General features: G+C 44.3%; 1 protein-coding gene across 1 annotated transcript in view; it reads left to right on the top strand.

The window, feature by feature from the left end:
- Positions 1–23,730, top strand: part of LOC139541030 (single-stranded DNA-binding protein 3) — a 97,610-nt gene that overhangs the window by 16,549 nt on the left and 57,331 nt on the right. The window contains exons 3-4 of the mRNA XM_071345185.1: positions 4,074–4,135; positions 16,569–16,653. Of these exons, the coding sequence (XP_071201286.1) occupies positions 4,074–4,135; positions 16,569–16,653 (147 nt within the window). The remainder of the gene's footprint in view (positions 1–4,073; positions 4,136–16,568; positions 16,654–23,730) is intronic.

Here is a 23,730-nt window from a genome sequence, read left to right as displayed (position 1 = left end):
CAATACATCAATCACCTAACCTGCCCAAAAGCTTTCCCTCTCTCTGCCCTAAACGGCTCAGTGCAGGCAGCTGTGTTCGACTAACTGCCACCAAGGCACAGAACTGGACTAAAATATTAAGCACAGATCTGGGACCAGCTCGGAGAGATTAAGTAGTGAGGCTTGCTGATTGCAGAACCCTCCTGGGCGAATCTCCTCCCTGAGATGGAGTGTTATTGGTGTGCTGCTGGATAGGGGTTAAGTTATGGATCACAGTCTATTTCCATGAGGCATGCAGAGGCCTTTTTCCAGGTAATTTGCTTGTACTTTAGTTGTTTTAAATATATGAAATCACATACACCGTATAATGCAGAGATACTTATCAGTGATGTTTTCAAACCATTTGTTCCTGCTTTCTGGTACTCTCATCTTGCCCTTCATATTTTATGATAGAGTAAGTAAGTACGCAATATTCAAAATGCCTTTATAGCTCCCATACTCTCAACAATACTCATAACTTTAGCCACAAAGGTCTTAAAAGTTTCTCTGTTCACGTCTCTTTTCATCACATATAAATGTCAACAGTTCTACAGTCAGCCACATCACGCCAATATAATTACTATGCTAAAATCTCAGGACCTCTCCAAAGCATGTTTGGCCCTTTCCAGCCCTCCTGTCTCCCACCTGAACAGATAAGGGAATTTAGTCCCTCCAGATACGCTGAAGCAAAACACACCTGCTCGATGCCACCTAATGAGAGAGCTATCACCTGGCCTCTCTCCTGCCTCTCAATTAACCCCTCGTCCTACCCCTGCACACTCGCCCATCTCCTCGGAACAGTCACTCCCTGCTCCCATGCACAGCAGAACCCTTGAACAGCCTCCACTGGCCCACACGTAAGTTAGTCTCATCCATCAGCTGTGTGTAGGAGAGCCTATAAAACTGGCAACAGTCACACCAACAATATAGTCCTGATCACCAGCCACGTGCCTTACAACTACATTGCATTGCCTTTGGCCTCTATTACATGCCACGTTTCAAGGCTCATGGTGTAATTCTAGGAACTTACAGGAACTGAAGTAATTTTGTTCACCCGACCTAGAATACCTCCCAATTAAATGCTGACCGTATTATTTCCCAAGAGTTCTCCTCCGTCATCGCCATGGCCGTTTACATCCCACCTCAAGCCGAAAACTCGATGGCCCTCAAAGAATTTCACTGGACTATGCAAACTGAGGCTGCATTTTATTGTAGCTGGGGATTTTAACAAATCAAATCTGAGGACTAGGCTGCCAAAATTCTATCAACATATTGACTGTCCTACTCGCGCTACTAAGACTCTCGACTATTGCTATTCAAACTTCCGGGATGCTAACAAGGCCCTCCCCCGCCCTCCTTTTGGCAAATCTGACCACAACTCCATCTTGCTCCTCCTGTGCTATAGGCAGAAACTTAAACAGGAAGTGCCCGTGCTCTGTACTATTCACAGCTGGTCTGACCAATCGGAATCCACGTTTCAGGATTGTTTTGATCAGGTGGACTGGATATGGTCCAGGTAGCGTGCAAAAAATAATCTAGACGCATATACGAATACGGTGACTGAGTTCATAAGGAAGTATATAGGAGATGTAGTACCCACTGTGACTATATAAAAATCTACCCTAACCAGAAACCGTGGATAGATGGTAGCATTCGTGCGAAACTGAAAGCACAAACCACCACATTTAACAATAGCAAGGCGGCTGGTAATATGGCAGAATATAAACAGTGTAGTTATTCACTCCAAGGCAATCAAACAAGCTAAACATCAGTATAGAGAAAGTGAAGTCGCATTTCAATAGCTCAGACACGAGACGTATGTGGCAAGGACTACAGAAAATCCCGGACTACAAAAGGAAAACCAGCCACGTAGCCGAGACCGTCTTGCTTCCGGACAGGCTAAACACATTCTTTGGATGCTTTGAGGATAACACATTGCCACCGACGCAGCCCACTACCAAGGACTGTGGGCTCTCCTTCTCCGTGGCCGACTTGAGTAAAACATTTAAACGTGTTAACCCTCAGAGCTGCCGGTCCAGACGGCATCCCTAGCCGCGTCCTCAGAGCATGCGCAGACCATCTGGTTGGAGTGTTTACGGACATATTCCAGTCTGCTGTCCCCACATACTTCAAGATGTCCACCATTGTTCCTGCAAAGGTAACTGAACTAAATGACTATCGCCCCGTAGCTTTGAGAGACTAGTCAAGGATCATATCACCTCTACCTTACCTGCCACCCTAGACCCACTTCAATTTGCTTACCGCCCCAATAGGTCCACAGACGATGCAATCGCCATCACTCTGCCCACTGCCATATTCCATCTGGACAAGAGGAATACATATGTAAGAATGCTGTTTATTGACTATAGCTTAGCATTCAACACTATAGTACCCTCCATGCTCATCATTAAGCTCGAGGCCCTGGGTCTGAACCCCGCCCTGTGCAACTGGGTCCTGGACTTCCTGACGGGCCGCCCCCAGGTGATGAAGGCAGGAAACATCACCTCCACTCCACTGATCCTCAACACTGGTGCCCCACAAGGGTGCGTGCTCAGCCACCTCCTGTACTCCCTGTTCACCCATGACTACGTGGCCAAGCACGCCTCCAACTCAATCAAGTTTGCAGACGACACGACAGTAGTAGGCTTGATTACCAACGATGACGAGACAGCCTTCAGGGAAGAGGTGTGGTGCCTGGAAAACAACCTCACTCAACAAAACAAAGGAGATGATCGTGGACTTCAGGAAACAGCAGAGGGTACATCCCCCTATCTACATCGACTGGACCGCAGTGGAGAAGGTGGAAAGATTCAAGTTCCTGGTGTAGACATCACTGAAATGGACAACCCACACACAGTGTAGTGAAGGAGGCGCAACAGAGCCTCTTCAACCTCAGGAGGCTAAAGACATTTGGCTTGTTACCAAAAACCCTCACAAATTTTTACAGATGCACAATTGAAAGCATCCTGTCGGGCTGTATCACCACCTGGTACGGCAACTGCACCGCCCGCAACCGCAAGGCTCTCCAGAGAGTGGTGCGGTCTGCCCAACACATTACCGTGGTCAAACTACCTGCCCTCCAGGACACCTACAGCACCTGATGTCACAGGAAGGCCAAAAAGATCATCAAGGACATCAACCACCCGAGCCACTGCCTGTTCACCCCGCTATCATCCTGAAGGCGAGGTCAGTACAGGTGCATCAAAGCTGGGACCGAGAGACTAAAAAACAGCTTCTATCTCAAGGCCATCAGACTGTTAAATAGCCATCATTAGCACATTAGCGGCTGCTGCCTTTACGCATAGACTAGGAATTACTGATCACTTTAAGGAATGGAACACTAGTCACTTTAAAGTTTACATATCTGGCATTACTCATCTCATGTGTATATACTGTGTTTTATACTATTCTACTGTATCTTAGTCCGTTCCGCTCGGACATCGCTTGTGTATATAGTCTTAACTCATTCCTACTACGATTTGTGTGTATTGGGTGTATGTTGTGTAATTTGTTCGCTATTACTTTTTCGATATTATTGCACTGTCGGAGCCAGAAGCACAAGCATTTCGCTATACATCTGCTAATCACGTGTATGTGACCAATAAAATTTGACCTGACCAAGAAAAAGTCCTGGCCATAGTTACATAATTGTCCCTGGTCAAGTCAGTCAGCAAATCCCTGGGTCCTAGTCATAACAGGAGAAACCCAGAAAGTTTGGCATGCAAGCGAGGATACCTACAGTGCCTGCAATGTTCTGTAGCTCACACAGCGGCCACAGACAGTGGCAGTTTGAGTTAGCTAGCTACCACACTCTGCCCTTTTAGTGCTATCTCTGGGTTGATCTTATCTCAGTGGCCAGATATGGGGAGCAGAGGTGTATGAAGTGTGAGGAGCTGCTACTGAGATGTTTTTAGTGTCAGATCCACACTCTCTGCACTCCATTCTTACTGCATGTCTGTCTGAGGTGAAGTGGTGTGTGTATGCATTATGGATGCACATGCGGCAGAGTCTTAACTCTCTCTCTCTCTCTCTATCTCTCTCTCTATCTCTCTCAGATCCGATGGGAGAAGAACATTACACTGGGGGAGCCCCCTGGATTCCTACACTCATGGTGGTGGTACGTACATTGTCTTCTATGTAGAGTCGCATTTAAACGCCACAGTCTACACACACACACACACACACACACACACACAGTGCCATTCACGACACGATATAGGAGTGGGGAGGTAATTGCTGGTAACGACAGGTACGTCTTCTGATGTCTGTGTGCACTGTACTCTTCACTGTAGTCTTCACTGGATGATGAACTACAATTGTCCTGATCCCATGCGGCTCAGTTGGTAGAGCATGGCGCTTGCAATGCCAAGGTTGTTGGTTCGATTCCCACGGGGGACCAGTGAGAAAATGTATTAACTTACTACTACTGTAACTCGCTCCGGATAAGTGTCTGCTAAATGACAAATGTCTGTCTTATAATTTTACCCAACAATACCTTTTACCTCAAATTTGAACAAGGTCGGTATTTCTTTTAAAAGTTAAGCTATGATTACAGCATGTGTACCTGATACTGTAAATACGTTTTATACTTTCTGTTTGTCGGAGTTGAAAACACCTAACCCATTATGGTCTCTATCTATGGTATTTGTAGAACCAACTTGAGTTGTATTCTTCCTCTTGTAGCGGACTTGTCAGACGTTTTGATACCAAATAAATACTTCAGTGTATTCACGACCTGGATGCAGTCGCCTCTGAACTGACAGGCTGACATGTATTTCTCACTGGATGAGAAGGAAACACCCATGCCTGGGCTCCCCTCTAGCTGATGGAGGGAAATATAGAGAGAGCAATAGATAAAGGAAAGAGCGAGACGGGGAGAGAGGGAGTGAGTTCACAGGTAGTTTTTGTTTGCCCTCTGTCCTGCGCTCTTCATCCTGAGAATCCCCTCTACCCTCCACCGCTGAACAGGGGCATTTTTAGCGGCATTCTGCCCCCTGAATTGCTGACCTGTTTTAATTGTGAATCATGTTTACACAGCTCATAATGGTCCTTAAGAGAGCCTGTGTTCCCTCCGTCTGACAGATTTCACTTTAATCTACCAGAAGCACAGACAGATTGACATACACAAACATACAGTTTTTGGACAAGTTTACTTTCCCGTTGTCTAACCCTCGAAGTTTTAAAGTCTCCGATTGCTGAGGCACGGTTTGAGGGAGCCCCCTGTGTGTGTGTGAGCAGTTGCAGAGGAGAGAGATTATTAGCTGAACAGGGCCCCAGTGTGGTGTGACCCAGTGGAAGGGTGTCTGTCTGGGGCTGCAGCATGTGGACGGGGAGGCTCACTGGGGGGCCTCCCCCTCCTACGTCAACCCCCTCCCCCAAACAAAAGGTCCAGATGGTAAGGGAAAGCCAACCACTCCCCCTCCCTCAACCTTTGTCTGAAGGCCTGTCCTTTGTTTGCGGAAGAGACCCCAAACGGATTAACTCCTTACATTCCAGTCTCCTTTGTGTTAAACAGCCAAATCCCCCACCCTGGGTTTTCTTCCCTGCTTCTGTCTCAAACAGTTTCCTGTTGGGCCGCGCAGGGCTGAATGAGTTGAGGGAGGGGTTCAGTCATCCACATCTGTTGTTATGGACGCAGAGATAAAGCCAGGGCTCCGAGAGGGGTGCAGGTGTTGATTGTGTCATTAGCTCTCTACATTGGTCGGCCAAATCAATTGTTTTAGCCAGTTTTCACTGGACATCCACTCTGTCACCCTCTGAGAACCTCACCACAGTACTATGTACACGGATCATCCCTCAAATTGCTTCCAGCTGAAATTCCTCCTTGCGAGGGGCAAAGAAAACACTCCAGCAAAACAGACTTGCCTAGATCTCCTGGTTATTCTTTATAAAAGCAGGTATCAGGCAGGAACCTGGGGCTTTGTGGTTCCTTTCAGCCTGTCTGTGTCAGGCAGAGTAGAGCTGCTATACCTGACCAAGAAAGACACTAGATCATCTGGCCACAGCTTTCCCCTTGTTAAATAAATAAAGGAGTAATCTGTTCCTCTGTCATCTTTAACAAGAAGCGCACACATTTTTCCTTTATTCTCTTCGCCCATTTTCAGATGTTGAATTTATTAGTGAAATCTGAGGGGAGGGCTCCTGTGGAATTCTAGAACAGATTTACATGGCGTACTGTTTTAAGAGATAGGGAGTGCCTGTTTCTCTTGTGGCCTCACATTGGTACCAGGAGAATAGCAAACTTCAGTGGGGTAATGAAGACCAAACGTTTTCTTTTGTTTGCTTGCAGGTTTTGTCCCATTTAAGAGCAGCTCAGGCTGATAATAATAGTAGTAGCAGCCATAGTCAACATGTCTCCTCTCTTCTCCTGTCCTATCCTCTCCTCTCCTTAGCCTGGCTGCTCTGTGGCTCCAGCCACATCACTGTTGATTTAATGCCCAGGCCCTTACAACCACTTGTCTGTGTTTACTCTGCCCATAATGGCGGAAGGCACATTGTTACCACCAGGCTTTGTCAGAGCACAGTTAATTGCAGTAATTATCACAATGGCATTTCATTTTTGTAATTGTCTTATGAATGTTGATGCTGTGGAAAGTGTGTGTGTGTGTGGCCTGTTTATGCTGCCCACATTTCCACATTGTTTTGACTGGCAGTTCATTTGGATATGGCAGAATGTGCATGCCCTCTTAAACTGGAGTATGAATCTCACACCCAGACTAATCTTAGGGATTCCACACAGCCAAGTTAATTTATTTAGAGATTGAGCGGTTCTTTGGCGACCTAGTGAGTTTAAAATTATTATTTTTTAAACCTCCTGCTTTGGGCTGGATGTGTCAATGTGTATGTCGTTCATACATGCATATAATTCATGAGCAGAATTACGGTTTTACCTCAATTAGCCACGAAATCCGTAGTTTTAAAAGCTACTGTTTTCTGGAAGCTGTGCAGCGGCATTTTCCCCCACGTGTGCCAGCCCCCTAGTAATTTGAGTTTCAGCCAATGAGCTTCAGCCCGTTGCTATTTGAGTGACACCTAGCAAAAGGCTTGCCCAGCGTTATCCAATGAGTTTGCAGGGTGGGCATAACGGCTCGTTGGACACAGCAGAGTTCGAGTGAGAGCAATGACATGGTGCAGATATGTGCACCACACTGAGTGTACAAAACATTAGGAATACCTTCCTCATATTGAGATGCACCCCCTTTTGCCCTCAGAATGGCCTCAATTCCTCGGGAATGCTGGCCCATGTTGACTCCAATGCTTCCCACAGTTGTTGTGTCAAGTTGATTGGATGTCGTTTGGGTGGTGTACCATTCTTGTGAGCACTACATTCAAAAACGACTGGCTGAAATTATACAAAAGTTTGACAGTGCATCTTTTAAGGAGAGAATGCATCCACAGTATGAACATCTCCAGTTGACAAAGGTCTGAGCTTTTCAACCTATAGCTAGCTAGTTTAAACTAATCTTGGACTCCTTCAGACATGCTCCAGTGTTGCATGTACAGTCTCACTGAGACAAATCAACTTTGCCATTTGAAACTTTGGAGGGTGTCAGGTTATGATAACCCTGCTCCCCAGTCCCCATCCCCTGGTTTGCACCTAGTTGCAGCTTTTCAGTAACAAACTATAACACGCGTCTTATTTCATTTCCCAGAGAGCTGATTGGATTTGAGATGGTCCCTCTGTCTCCCTTCGGCAAGCGCGGCTCTGACAAAGCTGCAATCTCTTTAACGGCAGCTGATAGATATGATAATGCAGCCTGGCTTTATTGTCAAGTGACTGAAGGGCAGGCTTCATGGGCCCCCTCAACACACACACACACTCGCGCACATGCATAGAGCCACACGCATGAACACGCATACACACACTTCTCTGTTCTCCAGCTTTCTCTACTCTGTTTCTCTGTGCTGTTCATCAGGGAGCACAGGACAGCTGACCCAGACAGTGCACACCTGAGAGCAGAGAGCAGAGGCTAGTAAAAAGTAAAATGTGTTATTATATAAAAACAGAGGTAGTTGTATCTTTGCTATACTTCACTGTGCTTACACTGTAATGAGACCGTAGATATGAATGTACCTACCGTGTACAAAAAATACAGAGTTTTAGCACCACTCCTATAAAAGTGTAACAATATACAGTACCAGTCAAAAGTTTGGGCACAAATCAAAATTGTATTAGTCACATGCGCCGAATACAACAGTGAATTTCTTACTTACAAGCCCCTAACCAACAATACAGTTAAAAAAAATGAATAAGTCATTAAAGAACAGCATTTAAATAACAATAGCGAGACTGTACCGGTACCCCCTGTGTACAGAGTCAATGTGCAGGGGCACCGGTTAGTTAAGGTAATTGAGGTAATATGTACATGTAGGTAGACTATGCATAGATAATAAGAGAGTAGCAGCGGTGTAAAAGAGGGGGTGGGTAGGCAAATCAAATAGTCTGGTATTGACTGCCCATTGACCATTTTGATTGCTGAACAATTAATCTTATGTCTTGGGGGTAGAATCTGTTTAGAAGCCTCTTGGACCTAGATTTGGCGCTCCACTACTGCTTGCAGTGCGGTAGCAGAGAGAACAGTCTGACTGGGGGGCTGGAGTCTTTGACAATTTTTAGGGCCTTCCTCTGACACCGCCTGGTGTATAGAGGTCCTGGATGGCAGGAAGCTTGGCCCCAGTGATGTACTGGGCCGTACGCACTACCCTCTGTAGTGCCTTGCCGTCGGAGGCTGAGCAGTTGCAATACCAGACACTGATGCAACCAGTCAGGATGCTCTCGATGGATCTGAGGACCCATGCCAAATCTTTTCAGTCTCCTGAGGGGGAATAGGTTTTGTCGTGCCCTCTTCACGACTGTCTTGGTGATGTGGACACCAAGGAACTTGATGCTCTCAATCTGCTCCTCTACAGCCTTGTTGATGTTAATGGGAGTGTGCTCGGTCCTCCTTTTCCTGTAGTCCACAATCAATTCCTTTGTCTTGATCACGTTGAGGGAGAGGTTGTTGTTGTTGTACTGGCACCGCACGGCCAGGTCTCTGACCTCCCTATAGGCGGTCTCGTTGTTGTCGGTGATCAGGCCTACCACTGTTGTCATCTGCAAACTTAATGATGGTGTTGGAGTCGTGCCTGGCTGTGCAGTCATGAGTGAACAGGGTGTACAGGAGGACACTGAGCATGCACCCCTGAGGGGCCCCCGTGTTGAAGATCAGCGTGGCGGATGTGTTGTTACCTACCCTTACCACCTGAGGGTGGCCAGTCAGGAAGTCCAGGATCCAGTTGCAGAGGGAGGTGTTTAGTCCCAGGGTCCTTAGCTTATTGATGAGCTTTGAGGACACTTTGGTGTTGAATGCTGAGCTGTAGTCAATGAATAGCATTCTCACATAGGTGTCCCTTTTGTCTTGGTGGGAAAGGGCAGTGTGGAGTGCAATAGAGATTGCGTCATCTGTGGATCTGTAAGGGCGGTATGCAAATTGGAGCAAGCCTAGGGTTTCTGGGATAATGGTGTTGTGAGCCATGACCAGCCCACTATGGTGGTCTGCATAAAACATGTTGGTATTACAGACACGGACAGGGAGATGTTGAAAATGTCAGTGATGACACTTGCCAATTGCTCAGTGCATGCTCACAGTACACGTCCTGTTAATCCGTCTGGCCTTGTGAATGTTGACCTGTTTAAAGGTCTTACTCACATCGGCTGTGGAGAGCGTGATCACACAGTCATCTGGAACAGCTGATGCTCTCATGCATGTTTCAGTGTTATTTGCCTCGTAGCGAGCATAGAAGTAGATTAGCTTGTCGTGTCACTGGGCAGCTCTCGGCTGTGCTTCCCTTTTGTAGTCTAATGGTTTGCAAGCCCTGCCAAATCCGACGAGCTTCGGAGCCGGTGTAGTACGATTCGATCTTAGTCCTGTATTGATGCTTTGCCTGTTTGATGGAGGGCATAGCAGGATTTCTTATAAGCTTCTGGGTTAGAGTTCCGCTCCTTGAAAGTGGCAGCTCTAGCTTTTAGCTCAGTGCGGATGTTGCCTGTTATCCATGGCTTCTGGTTGGGGTATGTACGTACGGTCACTGTTTGGATGACGTCATCGATGCACTTATTGATGAAGCCAATGACTGATGTTGTGTACTCAATGCCATCGGAGGAGTCCCGGAACATATTCCAGTCTGAGCTAGCAAAACAGTCCTTTAGCTTAGCATGGTCAAATTTAGCATCCCTGGTGCTTCCTGCTTTAATTTTTGCTTGTAAGCAGGAATCAGGAGGATAGAACTATGGTCAAATTTGCCAAATGGAGGGTGAGGGAGAGCTTTGTATGCATCAAATTTTTATTTTATTTTTTATTTTCTCCCTCTGGTTGCACATTTAACATGTTGATAGAAATTTGGTAAAACGGATTTGTTTCCCTGCATTAAAGTCCCAGCCCACTAGGAGCGCCGCCTCCTGGATGAGCAATTTCCTGTTTGGCTTAAGGTGGAATACAGCTCAGTGAGTGCGGTCTTAGTGCTAGCATCGGTCTGTGGTGGTATGTAGACCGCTACGAAAAATACAGATAAACTCTAGGTAGATTGTGTGGTCTAAAACTTGACATGAGATACTCTACCTCAGGCAAGAAATAGCTCGAGACATCCTTAGATATCGTGCACCAGCTGTTGTTTACAAATATACATAGTCCGCACCCCTTGTCTTACCAGACGCCACTGTTCTATCCTGCTGATACAGCGTACAACCAGCCAGCTGTATGTTGATAATGTCGTCGTTCAGCCACGACTCCGTGAAGCATAAGATTTTACAGTTTTGAATGTCCCGTTGGTAGTTTAATCTTCTTCGTAGGTTGTCAATTTTTATTGCATGTCAGCTAGTACAACCGAAGGCAGTGGGGTTTATTCGATCGCCTACTAATTCTCAGAAGGCAGCCCGACCTCCATTCTCTTTTTCTCCGTTTTCTCTTCACGCAAATGACAGGGATTTGGGCCTGTTCCCAGGAAAGCAGTATGTCCTTCACTTCCGGCTCGTCAAACTCGTTAAAGTGAGAGAAAAAAGCTTCTGCCAGTTCGTGGTGAGTAATCGCTGTTTTGATATCCAGAAGTTATTTTCGGTCATAAGAGACGGTAGCAGCAATATTATGTAAAGAATAAGTAAAAAAAGAACTTACAAACAACGCAAAACAACGAACAAAAAAACAGTTGGTTAGGAGCACGTAAAACGTCAGCCATCATCCCCGGCGCCATGATGCTACATCTACTCATTCAATGGTTTTCCTAAAATTTTTCATTTTTTCTACATTGTAGAATAATACTGAAGACATCAAAACTATGAAGTAACACATATGGAATCATGTAGTAACCAAAAAAATCTTAAACATATCAAATAAACTCAGCAAAAAAAGAAACGTCCTCACTGTCAACTGTGTTTATTTTCAGCAAACATAACATGTGTAAATATTTGTATGAACATAGCAAGATTCAACAACTGAGACGTAAACTGAACAAGTTCCACAGACATGTGACTAACAGAAATTGAATAATGTGTCCCTGAACAAAGAGGGGGTCAAAATCAAAAGTAACAATCAGTATCTGGTGTGGCCACCAGCTGCATTAAGTACTGCAGTGCATCTCCTCATGGACTGCACCAGATTTGCCAGTTCTTGCTGTGAGATGTTACCCCACTCTTCCACCATGGCACCTGCAAGTTCCCGTACATTTCTGCGGGGAATGGCCCTAGCCCTCACCCTCCGATCCAACAGGTCCCAGACATGCTCAATGGGATTGAGATCCGGGCTCTTCGCTGGCCATGGCAGAACACTGACATTCCTGTCTTGCAGGAAATCACGCACAGAACGAGAAGTATGGCTGGTGGCATTGTCATGCTGGAGGGTCATGTCAGGATGAGCCCGCAGGAAGGGTACCACATGAGGCAGGAGGATGTCTTCCCTGTAACGCAAAGCGTTGAGATTGCCTGCAATGACAACAAGCTCAGTCCGATGATGCTGTGACACACCACCCTAGACCGTGACGGACGATCCACCTCCAAATCGATCAGGCATCCAGAGTACAGGCCTGCGTGTAACGCTCATTCCTTCGACGATAAACATGAATCCAACCATCACCCTTGGTGAGACAAACACAACTCGTCAGTGAAGAGCACTTTTGCCAGTCCTTTCTGGTCCAGCGACTGTGAGTTTGTGCCCATAGGCGACGTTGTAAGGCAGGTCCTCAGACATCACCGGCAACAACAGGCCTACAAGCCCTCAGTCCAGCCTCTCTCAGCCTACTGCGGACAGTCTGAGCAGTGATGGAGAGATTGTGCAACTCGGGCTGTTGTTGCCATCCTGTACCTGTCCCGCAGGTGTGATGTTTGAATGTACCGATCCTATGCAGGTATTACACGTGGTCTGCCACTGTGAGGACGATCAGCTGTCCGTGCTGTCTCCCTGTAGCGCTGTCTTAGGCCTCTCACAGTACGAACATTGCAATTTATTGCCCTGGCCACATCTGCAGTCCTCATTCCTCCTTGCAGCATGCCTAAGACACGTTCATGCAGATGAGCAGGGATCCTGGGCATCTTTCTTTTGATGTTTTTCAGAGTCAGTAGAAAGGGCTCTTAAGTGTCCTAAGTTTTCATAATTGTGACTTGAATTGCCTACCGTCTGTAAGCTGTTAGTGTCTTAATGACCGTTCCACAGTTGCATGCTCATTAATTGTTTATGGTTCATTGAACAAGCATGGGAAACAGTGTTTAAACCCTTTCCAATGAAGATCTGTGAAGTTTTTGGGATTTTTACGAATTATCTTTGAAAGACAGGGTCCTATAAAAGGAACATTTCTTTTTTTGCTGAGTTTATATTTGAGATTCTTCAAAGTAGCCACCCTTTTTTGCCTTGACAGCTTTGCACACGCTTGGCATTCTCTCAACCAGCTTCACCTGGAATGCTTTTCCAATCATCTTGAAGGAGTTCCCACATATGCTGAGCACTTGTTGGCTGCTTTTCCTTTTCGTCCAACTCATCCCAAACCATCTCAATTGGGATGAGGTTGGGTGACTGTGGAGGCCAGGTCATCTGATGCAGCACTCCATCGCTCTGCTTCTTGGTCAAATAGCCCGTACACAGCCTGGAGGTGTGTTGGGTCATTGTCCTGTTGAAAAACAAATGGTAGTCCCACTAAGAGCAAACCAGATGGGATGGTGTATCCCTGCAGAATGCTGTGGTAGCCATGCTGGTTACGTGTGCCTTGAATTCAAAATAAATCACTGAGTGTCACCAGCAAAGCACCATCACACCTCCTCCATGCTTCATGGTGGGAACCACACATACATAGATCCTCCGTTCCCCTACTCTGCGTCTCACAAAGACATGACGGTTGGAACCAAAAATCTCAAATTTGGACTAATCAGACCAAAGGACAGATTTCCACCGGTCTAATGTCCGTTGCTTGTCTTTTTGGGCCCAAGCAAGTCTCTTCTAATTGGTGTCCTTTTAGTAGTGGTTTCTTTGCAGAAAATCGACCATGAAGTCCAGATTTGTGAATCAGGCTGCCATAGGGCGACACACAATTGGCCCAGTGTCGTTAGGGTTTGGCCGAGGTAGGCCGTCATTGTAAATAAGAATTGGTTCTTTACTGTCTTGCCTAGTTAAATAAAATAATATTTAAAAAAAACTTAAACCCTGTGAAGCATTTTTTGGGGCTGCAATTTCTGAGGCTGGTAACTCTAAACTTTGGTGGTCCTCACGAGAGCCAGTTTCATCATAGCACTTGATGGTTTTTGCAACTGCACTTGAAGAAATGTTAAAAGTTCTTGAAATGTTCCGCATTGACTGACCTGCATGTCTTAAAGTAATGATGGACTGTTTTTCTTTGCGTATTTAAGCTAATATGAACTTGGAATATGGAACTTTTACCAAATAGGGCTGTCTTCTGTATACCACTCCTACCTTTTCACAACACAACTGATTGGCTCAAATGCATTAAGATGGAAAGAAATTAACAAATTTACTTTTAACAAGGCACACCTGTTAATTGAAATGCATTCCAGGTGACTACCTCATGAAGCTGGTTGAGAGAATGCCAAGAGTGTGCAAAGCTGGCATCAAGGCAAAGTGTTGCTACTTTGAAGAATCTCAAATATAAAATATATTTTGATTTGTTTAACCTGTCTAGGACTGAACCCCGTTCCGCTAGCGGAACCCCTCGCCAACAGCCAATGAAATTGCAGGGCGCCAAATTCAATCAACAGAAATCTCATAATTCAATTTTCTCAAACATACAAGTATTAGACACCATTTTAAAGATACAATTCTCGTTAATCCAACCACAGTGTCCAATTTCAAAAAAGCTTTTCGGCGAATGCAGAACATGTTAGGTCAGCAACTAGTCACAGAAAGCATACAGCGATTTTCCAACCAAAGAGAGGAATCACAAAAAGCAGAAATATTGATAAAATTAATCACTATCCTTTGATATTCTTCATGAGTTGATGACACTCCCGGGACAACATGTTACACAATACATGTATGTTTCGTTCGATCAAGTTCATATTTATATCCAAAAACCTCAGTTTCCATTTGGCTTTGCCTCCAAAACATCCCGTGAATTTGCACAGAGCCACATCAAATCACAGAAATACTCATAATAAACATTAATAAAAGATACAAGTGTTATTCATAGATTTAAAGATATACTTCTCCTTAATGCAACTTCTGTGTCAGATTTCAAAAAAACTTTACGGAAAAAGCAAACCATGCAATAATCTGAGTACGGCGCTCAGAGACAAACACAACCCAAGAAGATATCCGCCATGTTGGAGTCAACATAAGTCAGAAATAGCATTATAAATATTCACTTACCTTTGATGATCTTCTTCAGAATGCACTCCCAGGAATCCCAGTTCCACAATAAATGTTTGAATTGTTCCATAAAGTCCATCATTTATGTCCAAATTCCTCCTTGTTGTTCGCGCGTTCAGTACACAATCTAAACTCACGACACACGGGCAGGTCCAGGCAAAAGTTCAGACGAAAAGGCATATTACAGTCCGTAGAAACATGTCAAACGAAGTATAGAATCAATCTTTAGGATGTTTTTAACATAAATCTTCAATAATGTTCCAACCGGAGAATTCCTTTGTCTGTAGAAAAGCAAATGGAACAGAGCTCACTCTCACGTGAACGAGCGTCACGAGCTCAAAGCATTCTGCCAGACCTCTGACTCATTCCCCTCTCATTCGGCCCCACTTCACAGTAGAAGCATCAGACAAGGGTCTAAAGACTGTTGACATCTAGTGGAAGTGCAGGAAGTGCAACATGACCCATATCCCACTGTATCTTCAATAGGGACTGAGTTGAAAAACGACCAACCTCAGATTTCCCACTTCCTGGTTGGATTTTTTTCTCAGGTTTTTGCCTGCCATATGAGTTATGTTACACTCACAGACATCATTTTAGAAACGTCAGTGTTTTCTATCCAAATCTACTAATAATATGCATATATTAGCAACTGTGACTGAGTAGCATGCAGTTTACTCTGGGCACGCTTTTCATCCAAACGTGAAAATGCTGCCCCCTATCCATAACAAGTTAACACTTTTTTGGTAACTACATGATTCCGTGTGTGATATGTCATAGTTTTGATGTCTTCACTATTATTCTACAATGTAGAAAATAGTAAAAAATAAAAACCCTTGAATGAGTAGGTGTCCAAACTTTTAACTGGTACTGTATGTTTTCAAACTGAGGCGATGAATGATTATCTGATACACGCATAGTTATGGGTCATCAGCTCATATTTTCTGCTCCATTTTGCAGTCTGTCATATCAAGTGTCAGGCGTTTCACACGTTAGAAGTCTGGTTTTGCCGCCTCAGCAGAAAGAATGCATATTGTGGAGTATTCGCCTTCGAATGTTTTGGAAAAAGCGTAATGTTTCTCTTGAGCCCCAGTCAGATCAGCAGCTTTTATGTGCTATCCATTAAATCAATATCTTAGGTGCAAGCACAATTTAATGGGGACTAGTTAAACAGGTAATTCATTTCAATTAAGTAATTGGGAGCATTTGGATTGGAACCTGGTGCCCTCTTCAACCCTTAAGGACTGGATTTGCCTTAATTAACAAATATCATAAGTAATTGATCAGTAACCAGCATCTCTGGCCCAGCAGAATGAGAGCCACTGTACATGAGATGGTTCAATTCGATGACACTGCTTTGCTGTAGCTCTGAGGCGGACTACGGGTTGGATTAGAATAGTTTAGGAAAAATAAACTGACAGTTCTTAATTTAAACCCTGGTTATAAGTAAAGACACCTCTGACAACTAACTTTTTAGCTTGATCATGTTTCACTTTGTCATAGTTGTGGTCTCCATGGATAGATGGTAATTTAGCTTACACTTCACACATCTACGTACTGTGTATACATTCATGCATGTGTCCCATGAGGGAGTCAAACCCACAACTGCATGATGTTGCCAGCACCATGCTCCAACCAACTCAGTCATGTGAACATTATCTGGCTGTTAGTGTAAACTGAAACTATGTCCAACCATGTTCTCTCTCCCCACAGTGTATTCTGGGATCTGTACTGCGCTGCTCCGGACCGGAGAGAGACATGCGAACATTCCAGCGAGGCCAAGGCTTTCCACGACTATGTGAGTCAACTCTGTCAACCTGTCAGAGGCACAGTGGCCATTGTCACGTGGTTGTGTGTGGGCTACTGAATGTCTGTTATCAATGTTCATTTTGCAACATCAAATTGAGACATTTGCGTGCATGATTGTTTTGGTCATGATATGAATGTAGTGTTGCTTACTGCAATAGGTTATATCCTCCTAAGCTTAGTGAAACAGTTTCCTGGCTACCCCTCTCACTTCCTCCCTGTGACCCCTGACCTCCGAGCCTTACCTAAACTGTCTGCTGAAGGTGAAATGTCAGGCCTCTGCAAGGTTTTTATTGGCCTTCAAATGGTTTCAATAAGGGTGGGAGCAAATAAAGCAACTTGGTGAGCTGTTGGCCTGGATTAAGTTCAGTGCTGGGGCCGACGCATGGGGCCCAATTGGGGGTGGCCTAGGGGTCATGGGCTTGCCTTCCCTGACCCTCTCATCTGCAGAAGAGCTGGATGTTCCCTGGTGCTGGAATTGATGTGCTGCCTGAACATGTGGAGGGCCTCAGAGTGGCCGGCCTATAAAAGGAGGCTATTTGTTGACGCCAATCTCGGACTGCAAATGACCATTGTAATGTGCCCACTGATTGTGACCTCTAGCTCATTGGCGGGACCTGAATGATTTGAAGGCTAAGCTGCAGTCCCCTCGGACTTCGTCTGCCTCACTCAAGGCAAATGCGTTTTATTTGTTATCACCGCCATACCATAGTGCAGAATTCTCCTTTTTTGGTCATGGTTTGGCTATACTAAATAGTGGTATGACATACCCTTTAAAATGTTTAAAGTAAGTCTTATGCAGCTAATAGGTTATGTTGGTCAGACTGTATTACTACTAGCTTGTCGTTCACCTGGCCAGTTACGGAAGGAGCTTTGGAAATGGGTCATGATGGTTCTATTTCTGCAGTAGACATTTTAATGTAGCAGGTTTCCCAGTTCTGTGCAGTTCCGCACTCCCATGTAGTCTGACGAGTATGAACAGACCAGACCTCCATCAGAACAGACTCATTTGTTGTTGTGAGTGTGTATTGCACAAGATTAACCCTTTAGAACCCGGAGGGGCCGTCGACAGCCTTTCTTAAGTTACAATAGCTGCCGCGAACAGCCTTGTTCTTCTAACAATATCTGTGTCAATTTCCCAAAATAACTTGCCAACAGCCTATCGTATTTGTGTTTCTGTTGTCATCAACGAGAAACCGGAAACAGGGTATGCTTTCATTTGACTTTTCAGTGTTTTTTTAAACGTTTTTTTTTTTTACTTCATTACTCAAAATGACATTACTTTTCACTGTGATAGAGGTTTTATTTATGTTGGTTGGTGATACGGATTTGCACACGTCCTTGCACTTTGAAAAGCGAGAATGTCCAGGTGAGTGAAATAAGTAAACAGCAGGTATATGTTTGGTGTTGTCTACATTCGATGCTGTGAAACTTGGAGAATTGCTCACAGATTAGCAAGTCATTCATGATAACTTGGTTGGTACAGGCGAGCCCATCAGCGGTGGAGCTCGAATGAATGATTGATAGCTCTATCTCATGGAAATAGTTGGTGTTTAGCTGTGTATATAGTCCGCTAACTAGTTGGTTGTTTTGTCTCATTTCTACCGACGTAATTCAAATGGAAACGGCCCAAGCTGCTTGCTATAGCTAGCTAGTTAATCTGTCAGGCAAGAAAAGTTGTGTGTAGCATTACATTTGGGCTGCGCTCACGAAGCGTCAACCTCACTCTCACTAGCTAGCCATACAGATAACCAGCTAACTAGCCACCGACATGAAGGCTAGAGTAATTTGTGTTCATCTGTTGGGCGTAGGTTATGGTTTGTCATGTTTGCTAGGTGCAGATATTCATAGGCTGTCATGTCTTAACTGTCATGTTAGGGTAGAGGCCCGCACAGTGGAGCTCATATGATGAGTTGGATATTTGTTTACGTAACCATCTAACAAGTTGCTTGTTTTGTCCTCTTTCTACCGATGCAATTCATTTTGGAAACCGTCCCAGCTTCGTAACTAATCAGCTAACATTGGCGAACTCTGTAGTTAGTCTGTTAGTCAAGAAATCAAGAGTTGAAATCGTTAAGAAAATATTTACTAAATAAACTAAAGTAACACAATAAAATAACAATACCGAGGCTATGTACAGGGGGTACCGGTACCGGGGTAAATTAGAAAGATGGTGTGTGCATGGTTGAGGAAAATAGAGGGAAAAAGAGTGTGAGAGGGAGAGATTATGTTCCTATAACTGTATCCTAGTTGTTGCTCCTCTCCCCGTGTTACTCTGTTCCTTTAGGTCAGTGAATGAGAAGGAAGTGATATGGAGAGTCAGGGCTCAGCAGCAAAAGGCAGGGAGGAAGAGGAGTTAGAGATGATTTGAGGGATAGAGATGTGGAGGGAGAGAGGAGGAGGAGGGAGATGACAGAGCAGAGGGAGAGCATACCTGAGAGGGGAGCCTACGTTTCCATGGCGTGTGTCTGCCCCAAGTCCCACCATTCACCCTTGTGCCACACCGCTTGGACCTAAAGTGACCGTGGCAGGGGTTTTGGTAGGAATGTATATCTGTTCCAGAGCTTGTAAGGGATTACAACAAGACAATGGGCAGGGTTGACCATCTTGACCAACTGAGGAGCTATTGCAATGTTGGACGCATAGGCAGAAAATGGTGGTAGTATGTGTTTTGGGGGATGCTCAACATTGCCATCATAAATGCATACATTGTGTGGGGGACTCTGCAAAGGCCCCTTCCCAGAAACCACAGGCGCTGGGCCCTGAAGGCATTCAAAATGCAGCTTGTGTATTCTCTTTGATATGGCTATAGTGGCAGGAAGGGGAGCCAAGTGTGTGGCACCAGGGCGTGTGGACCGAGTTGTAACTCATTGGAAAGTAGGTGAAGTTTGAAGGGCACAAGTGTGGTGTGCATCCGGAGTGGACGCAGGGCAAAGAGTGGGAGCTGTGTAGAAACCTCCTTTGGGAAGCTCTGTGTTCTGAGCCATTTTGCAGGATGGGGTTGTGCTACAGTGTGAAATATGAATTTGTCCTACAAATCTTTTATTGTCACTGAACAGTTGTTGTGTTTTGTATCTTCTCTCTTTATCTGACTCAATCTCATACTTGTTGCATTCACTGAATTGATGTCAAAGTAGGCTACTATCTCTTTGTGGCAGGCTTGGTCTGTACTAAATCTTATTGACAGAGGTTACCTACATTTTGAAATAGTCTCCGAATAGGTGTTTGCATTTTTACATTGTTACAGAAGTATGAATCGTTGTTAATCAATTCGTTTTGAAATACTTAATGAATATTGTCCTCTGGTCACATTTTGGATTATTTATTTATATGTAAATACTTATAAGTATAATATATCATACTTGGTACATTTTGAGTGAGTAATTTAGTCAAATTTACTACAATTTAAATACTCTAGTGTTTTTTGTTGTTGAGTGTTAATCATTTTTTGATAGTGAGTGTCTTTACACAATGGAGACAAAATGAGGGTTGTTCCTATTGATGTCATATTAATCAATATTAGTCAATGTGGTGTCATATTAAAGGAGAGGTTGTTTTCTTTAAAACTAAGTTAACTTGTAATTGTCATCTGTTCTTTGTTTTTGAGCCATGTCTGTTTGTTTGAAATGTGAGAAAATTAGCTTTATCTTGAAAATTCTCAGTAATTTACAGCAGCATTCTAGAATTCTATTGGGGTCTAAAGGGTTAATTACATGGTTAATTAAACCCCATGCTTAATTAAAGCTGACACGTGTCCCCAATTAATCCACACTGAGTGTACGAAATATTAAGGACATCTTCCTAATATTGAGTTGCGCTCCCCCCCCCCCACACACACATACTTTTGCCCTCAACAGCCTACCTCTTATCACTTATTAACCATCATCAAAATATTTGTTGTGTATTACGTTTTTTTTTTTTTTTTTTTTTATCTCTATAGAGCTGCTACCTAAAATCACTATTTTGTAGTTCTTCAAAGTAAATAAGGCATACTTTCATGACTGCTGAATACCAACTATCAATCACTTAGATCATGTATTTTCAGGTAGAGATACTTCACGAAGCAACAGCTGCTCTCTAAATCCCCTCATGATTGCGCATTATTCTTAGTGAAGTGTAGTTCGCGAGCGATTCGTTCTTTTTGAACTACTCTTTTGAATGACTCGAGAGTCATGATTTTGGTTTTCCGAGTGATTTGTTCATTTTAGTTGTTCATTAGACCTGCTGGCCGCGATGAATTCTACAGCAGGATTAATATGCGCTCCTCCGGCTCAGCAGCTCCGGAGATGTGCTCCAACAACGAACTGTCTCGTGTGTGAGCAGAAAAATAGATCATGCTGCAGGCAGCATAGAGAAGGAAAATACATGTTTAGGACTGATAAATGATAGTATGGTGCAAAAATGAATGCAATCAATTTGATTATTGAATGTTATTGATGGACACCACTTTGTAGAACAAAAACATGCACAGCCTTCCTCTGCTGCTCAACACTCAAACTCGTGAACAAATTGTTTGGGTGGCTGCTACAGTTCGTAGCCTATTGGGCAAATCTCCCTCGCGCCAGTCATTCCGTTCACAATCTAGTCTGGTTGTGGCCGCAAATAGACCTCGTTTTCAAAGGTATCAATAAAAATATATATTTTTATGCCTAGCAATCACAGATTACGGGGGAACAAGAGGCTTGTAGAATCATGATTATTTCAAGTTTTTGGTTCATCGTTCGCCAGTAGGGGGGTCCTGTGTGCTCAGGGCATTACTGACTCAAATGAACAAAATGAGTCAAAATATTTTTTCTTTTGACTGTACGAGTCAAAGATCAGAGTCAGTAAAAAGAGCGGAACTTCCCATCACTAATTCTTCTGTCTATTCCGTAGCGGGTGTAAAAGAAGCACCGACCGGACAAGTAGATGTGAAATGGATTATGGTCATTGTAGTTAATTACCAAACTTTGTAGAATATTGGCCTGTTGGAAACTACAACTCCCTAGTACATCGCACAGTTCAGGCTGGATCTGATTTATCTCTATAGAAACAGTGCAATGTGTGCATTGAGCTCAGAAAAAAAACAGAACGAAATGGAATTCAAATAATTGAACTGATGTAGGTCAATTAGTTGTTTATAAAATAACTGAAATTTCAGTTAATCCCTCAGCACCACTCTCGAGGTAGCTAGCTACCTGTCTCAACCGTCAGCTACCCTCCATGCTAACTCTGACGACCCATTCAGCGAGTTTGTGGCAGGACTAGTGGTTAGGACTTCCAAGAAAAGAGTACTTACCTACATCTAAATGTGACATAGGACCTGAACAAAGAAGGAAAGCAATGTCTGCTCAGAATCGTTTAGTGACACGCACACACGTTTCAAAACCGCCATGGTCTTCGTAAGGCACCTAACCCACACACCTAAAGATACATTACGTCCTTAGCTCCAGTGTCCAGATGTAGGGCTCCAGTTGAAGGTCCTCTGAGGGGATCTGTCCTACTCAATGGTCAGCCCAGTGTGGACGCTGTGGGGCTCTGGGGACGGCCACAGGGGCTCAGATGTCCTGCTCTTTTTTTTGTTCTAATTCAAGGATTAATGGCCAGTTTTTTCCTTGACCCCTGACCTGGCTGAAGTTCAAAGGGTCAAAGTGTATCCGCTCGTCCGGGCTCTGTGAAGTGGACGTTTGTCTTCCTCACAAGAAGTACATCTATCACTGATCACCAATATCGTTTGACAAGAAATTAATGTTGGTGGCATGACAGTATGTTATAATTCAACGTATATCTGTATATTTCTACTGGATGGATTGAGCAGATTGGTTGAACTGTATGAAAATGCATATCCCTGAAACTTTTCAATAAGTTTGTCTATAATCAAATCTTCCCATCCCTCAGTTATGTTCATTTCCATAACTCTGTCTGTGTTGCTGGTGGACCCGGCGTGTTTGGGGTTACAGACAGACAGTACACAGGGTTAATGTTGTGTGAAGAACCTTACCTTGGGCTGTGGCGGGGGGACCAGGGTGGGGGTGGAGGCGTGAATCCCCCGGGCCTGTCTCTGTCTGATTAACTCCAGCCGCTCCGATCCCTGTGGACCAGTGGCCTGATCAAGTCGCTGTCGCGGCCCGGCTGATAACAGCCCTATTCCCCCGCCATGTCTCCCAGGATCACAGGGAGAAAAACAACACGACTCCCATGAGTCACACTCCCAGGGGGAACAGTAGACTCTGTCTCTGGTGTTAGACTCTGAGTTTGTATGGGTCCACACATTTTAGATGCCGTCTCTGACTGACTGGTTGTGTTTTGTTACTGTGTCAACTGTCCAAGGACATGATGGTGGCCCTGACTGGGTTTGAAGGAATCCACCATGACCCAAACCCTCTCCTGTTTCCTTCTCCTGGGGCCTGGGAGGTAGACTTTATAGGCCCTCCAGATTGGGGAATATAATGTTCTAATCCTCAAATCTGGGGGATGGTTCATGGTTAATCACTGGATTTTGGTGGGATTCTGACTCTGGCTGGGCTCCCGGAACTGAAAGACTCTGCACCCCTGGATGGCAGATCCCACGTGGTACAAACCTTCATAAACACACACCCGAAACACACCACACTGGAGATACATGGAACGGAAAAACACAGCCTTTATAAATGTTTAAGAGGAATTTTCCTTTATTCCTTATTGTTGAAACCGTTTCATTGATTCCTATTTTGTCTTCACATCATGTTTACTTACTGAGAGAAATCCACATTCATAATTCTCTTTCCTATTTGAATGTTCCTCAAAAGAGTGCTTAGAGTGAGGAAATGTTTTATTTTTGTTTTGTTTTTCCAAACATGAGACTTCTTTTGGTAATTCAGAATGAATGATGAAAGGAATAGCGGCATGAATGATTAAGAAAGTCAGAAACACACACACACACACACACTTACAGGGGTGTAATGCACCCCAAAAATCTTAGGAGTCACAAAGTACGTGAGAATGGCTGAAGGGTGAAGTTGGAGAATTTAGAAACACCTGAAATAGCTTTTTCCTGCAATCTACAGCCATAATCATTATGCTTAATTCTATGTATAAAAAATTATAAATA

The sequence above is a fragment of the Salvelinus alpinus genome, chromosome 16, assembly GCF_045679555.1.
Source record: "Salvelinus alpinus chromosome 16, SLU_Salpinus.1, whole genome shotgun sequence".
In the NCBI taxonomy this organism is placed as follows: domain Eukaryota; kingdom Metazoa; phylum Chordata; class Actinopteri; order Salmoniformes; family Salmonidae; genus Salvelinus; species Salvelinus alpinus.
The sequence above is the reverse complement of the archived record's forward strand: the minus strand, read 5'-3'. Positions and strand labels throughout refer to the sequence as shown.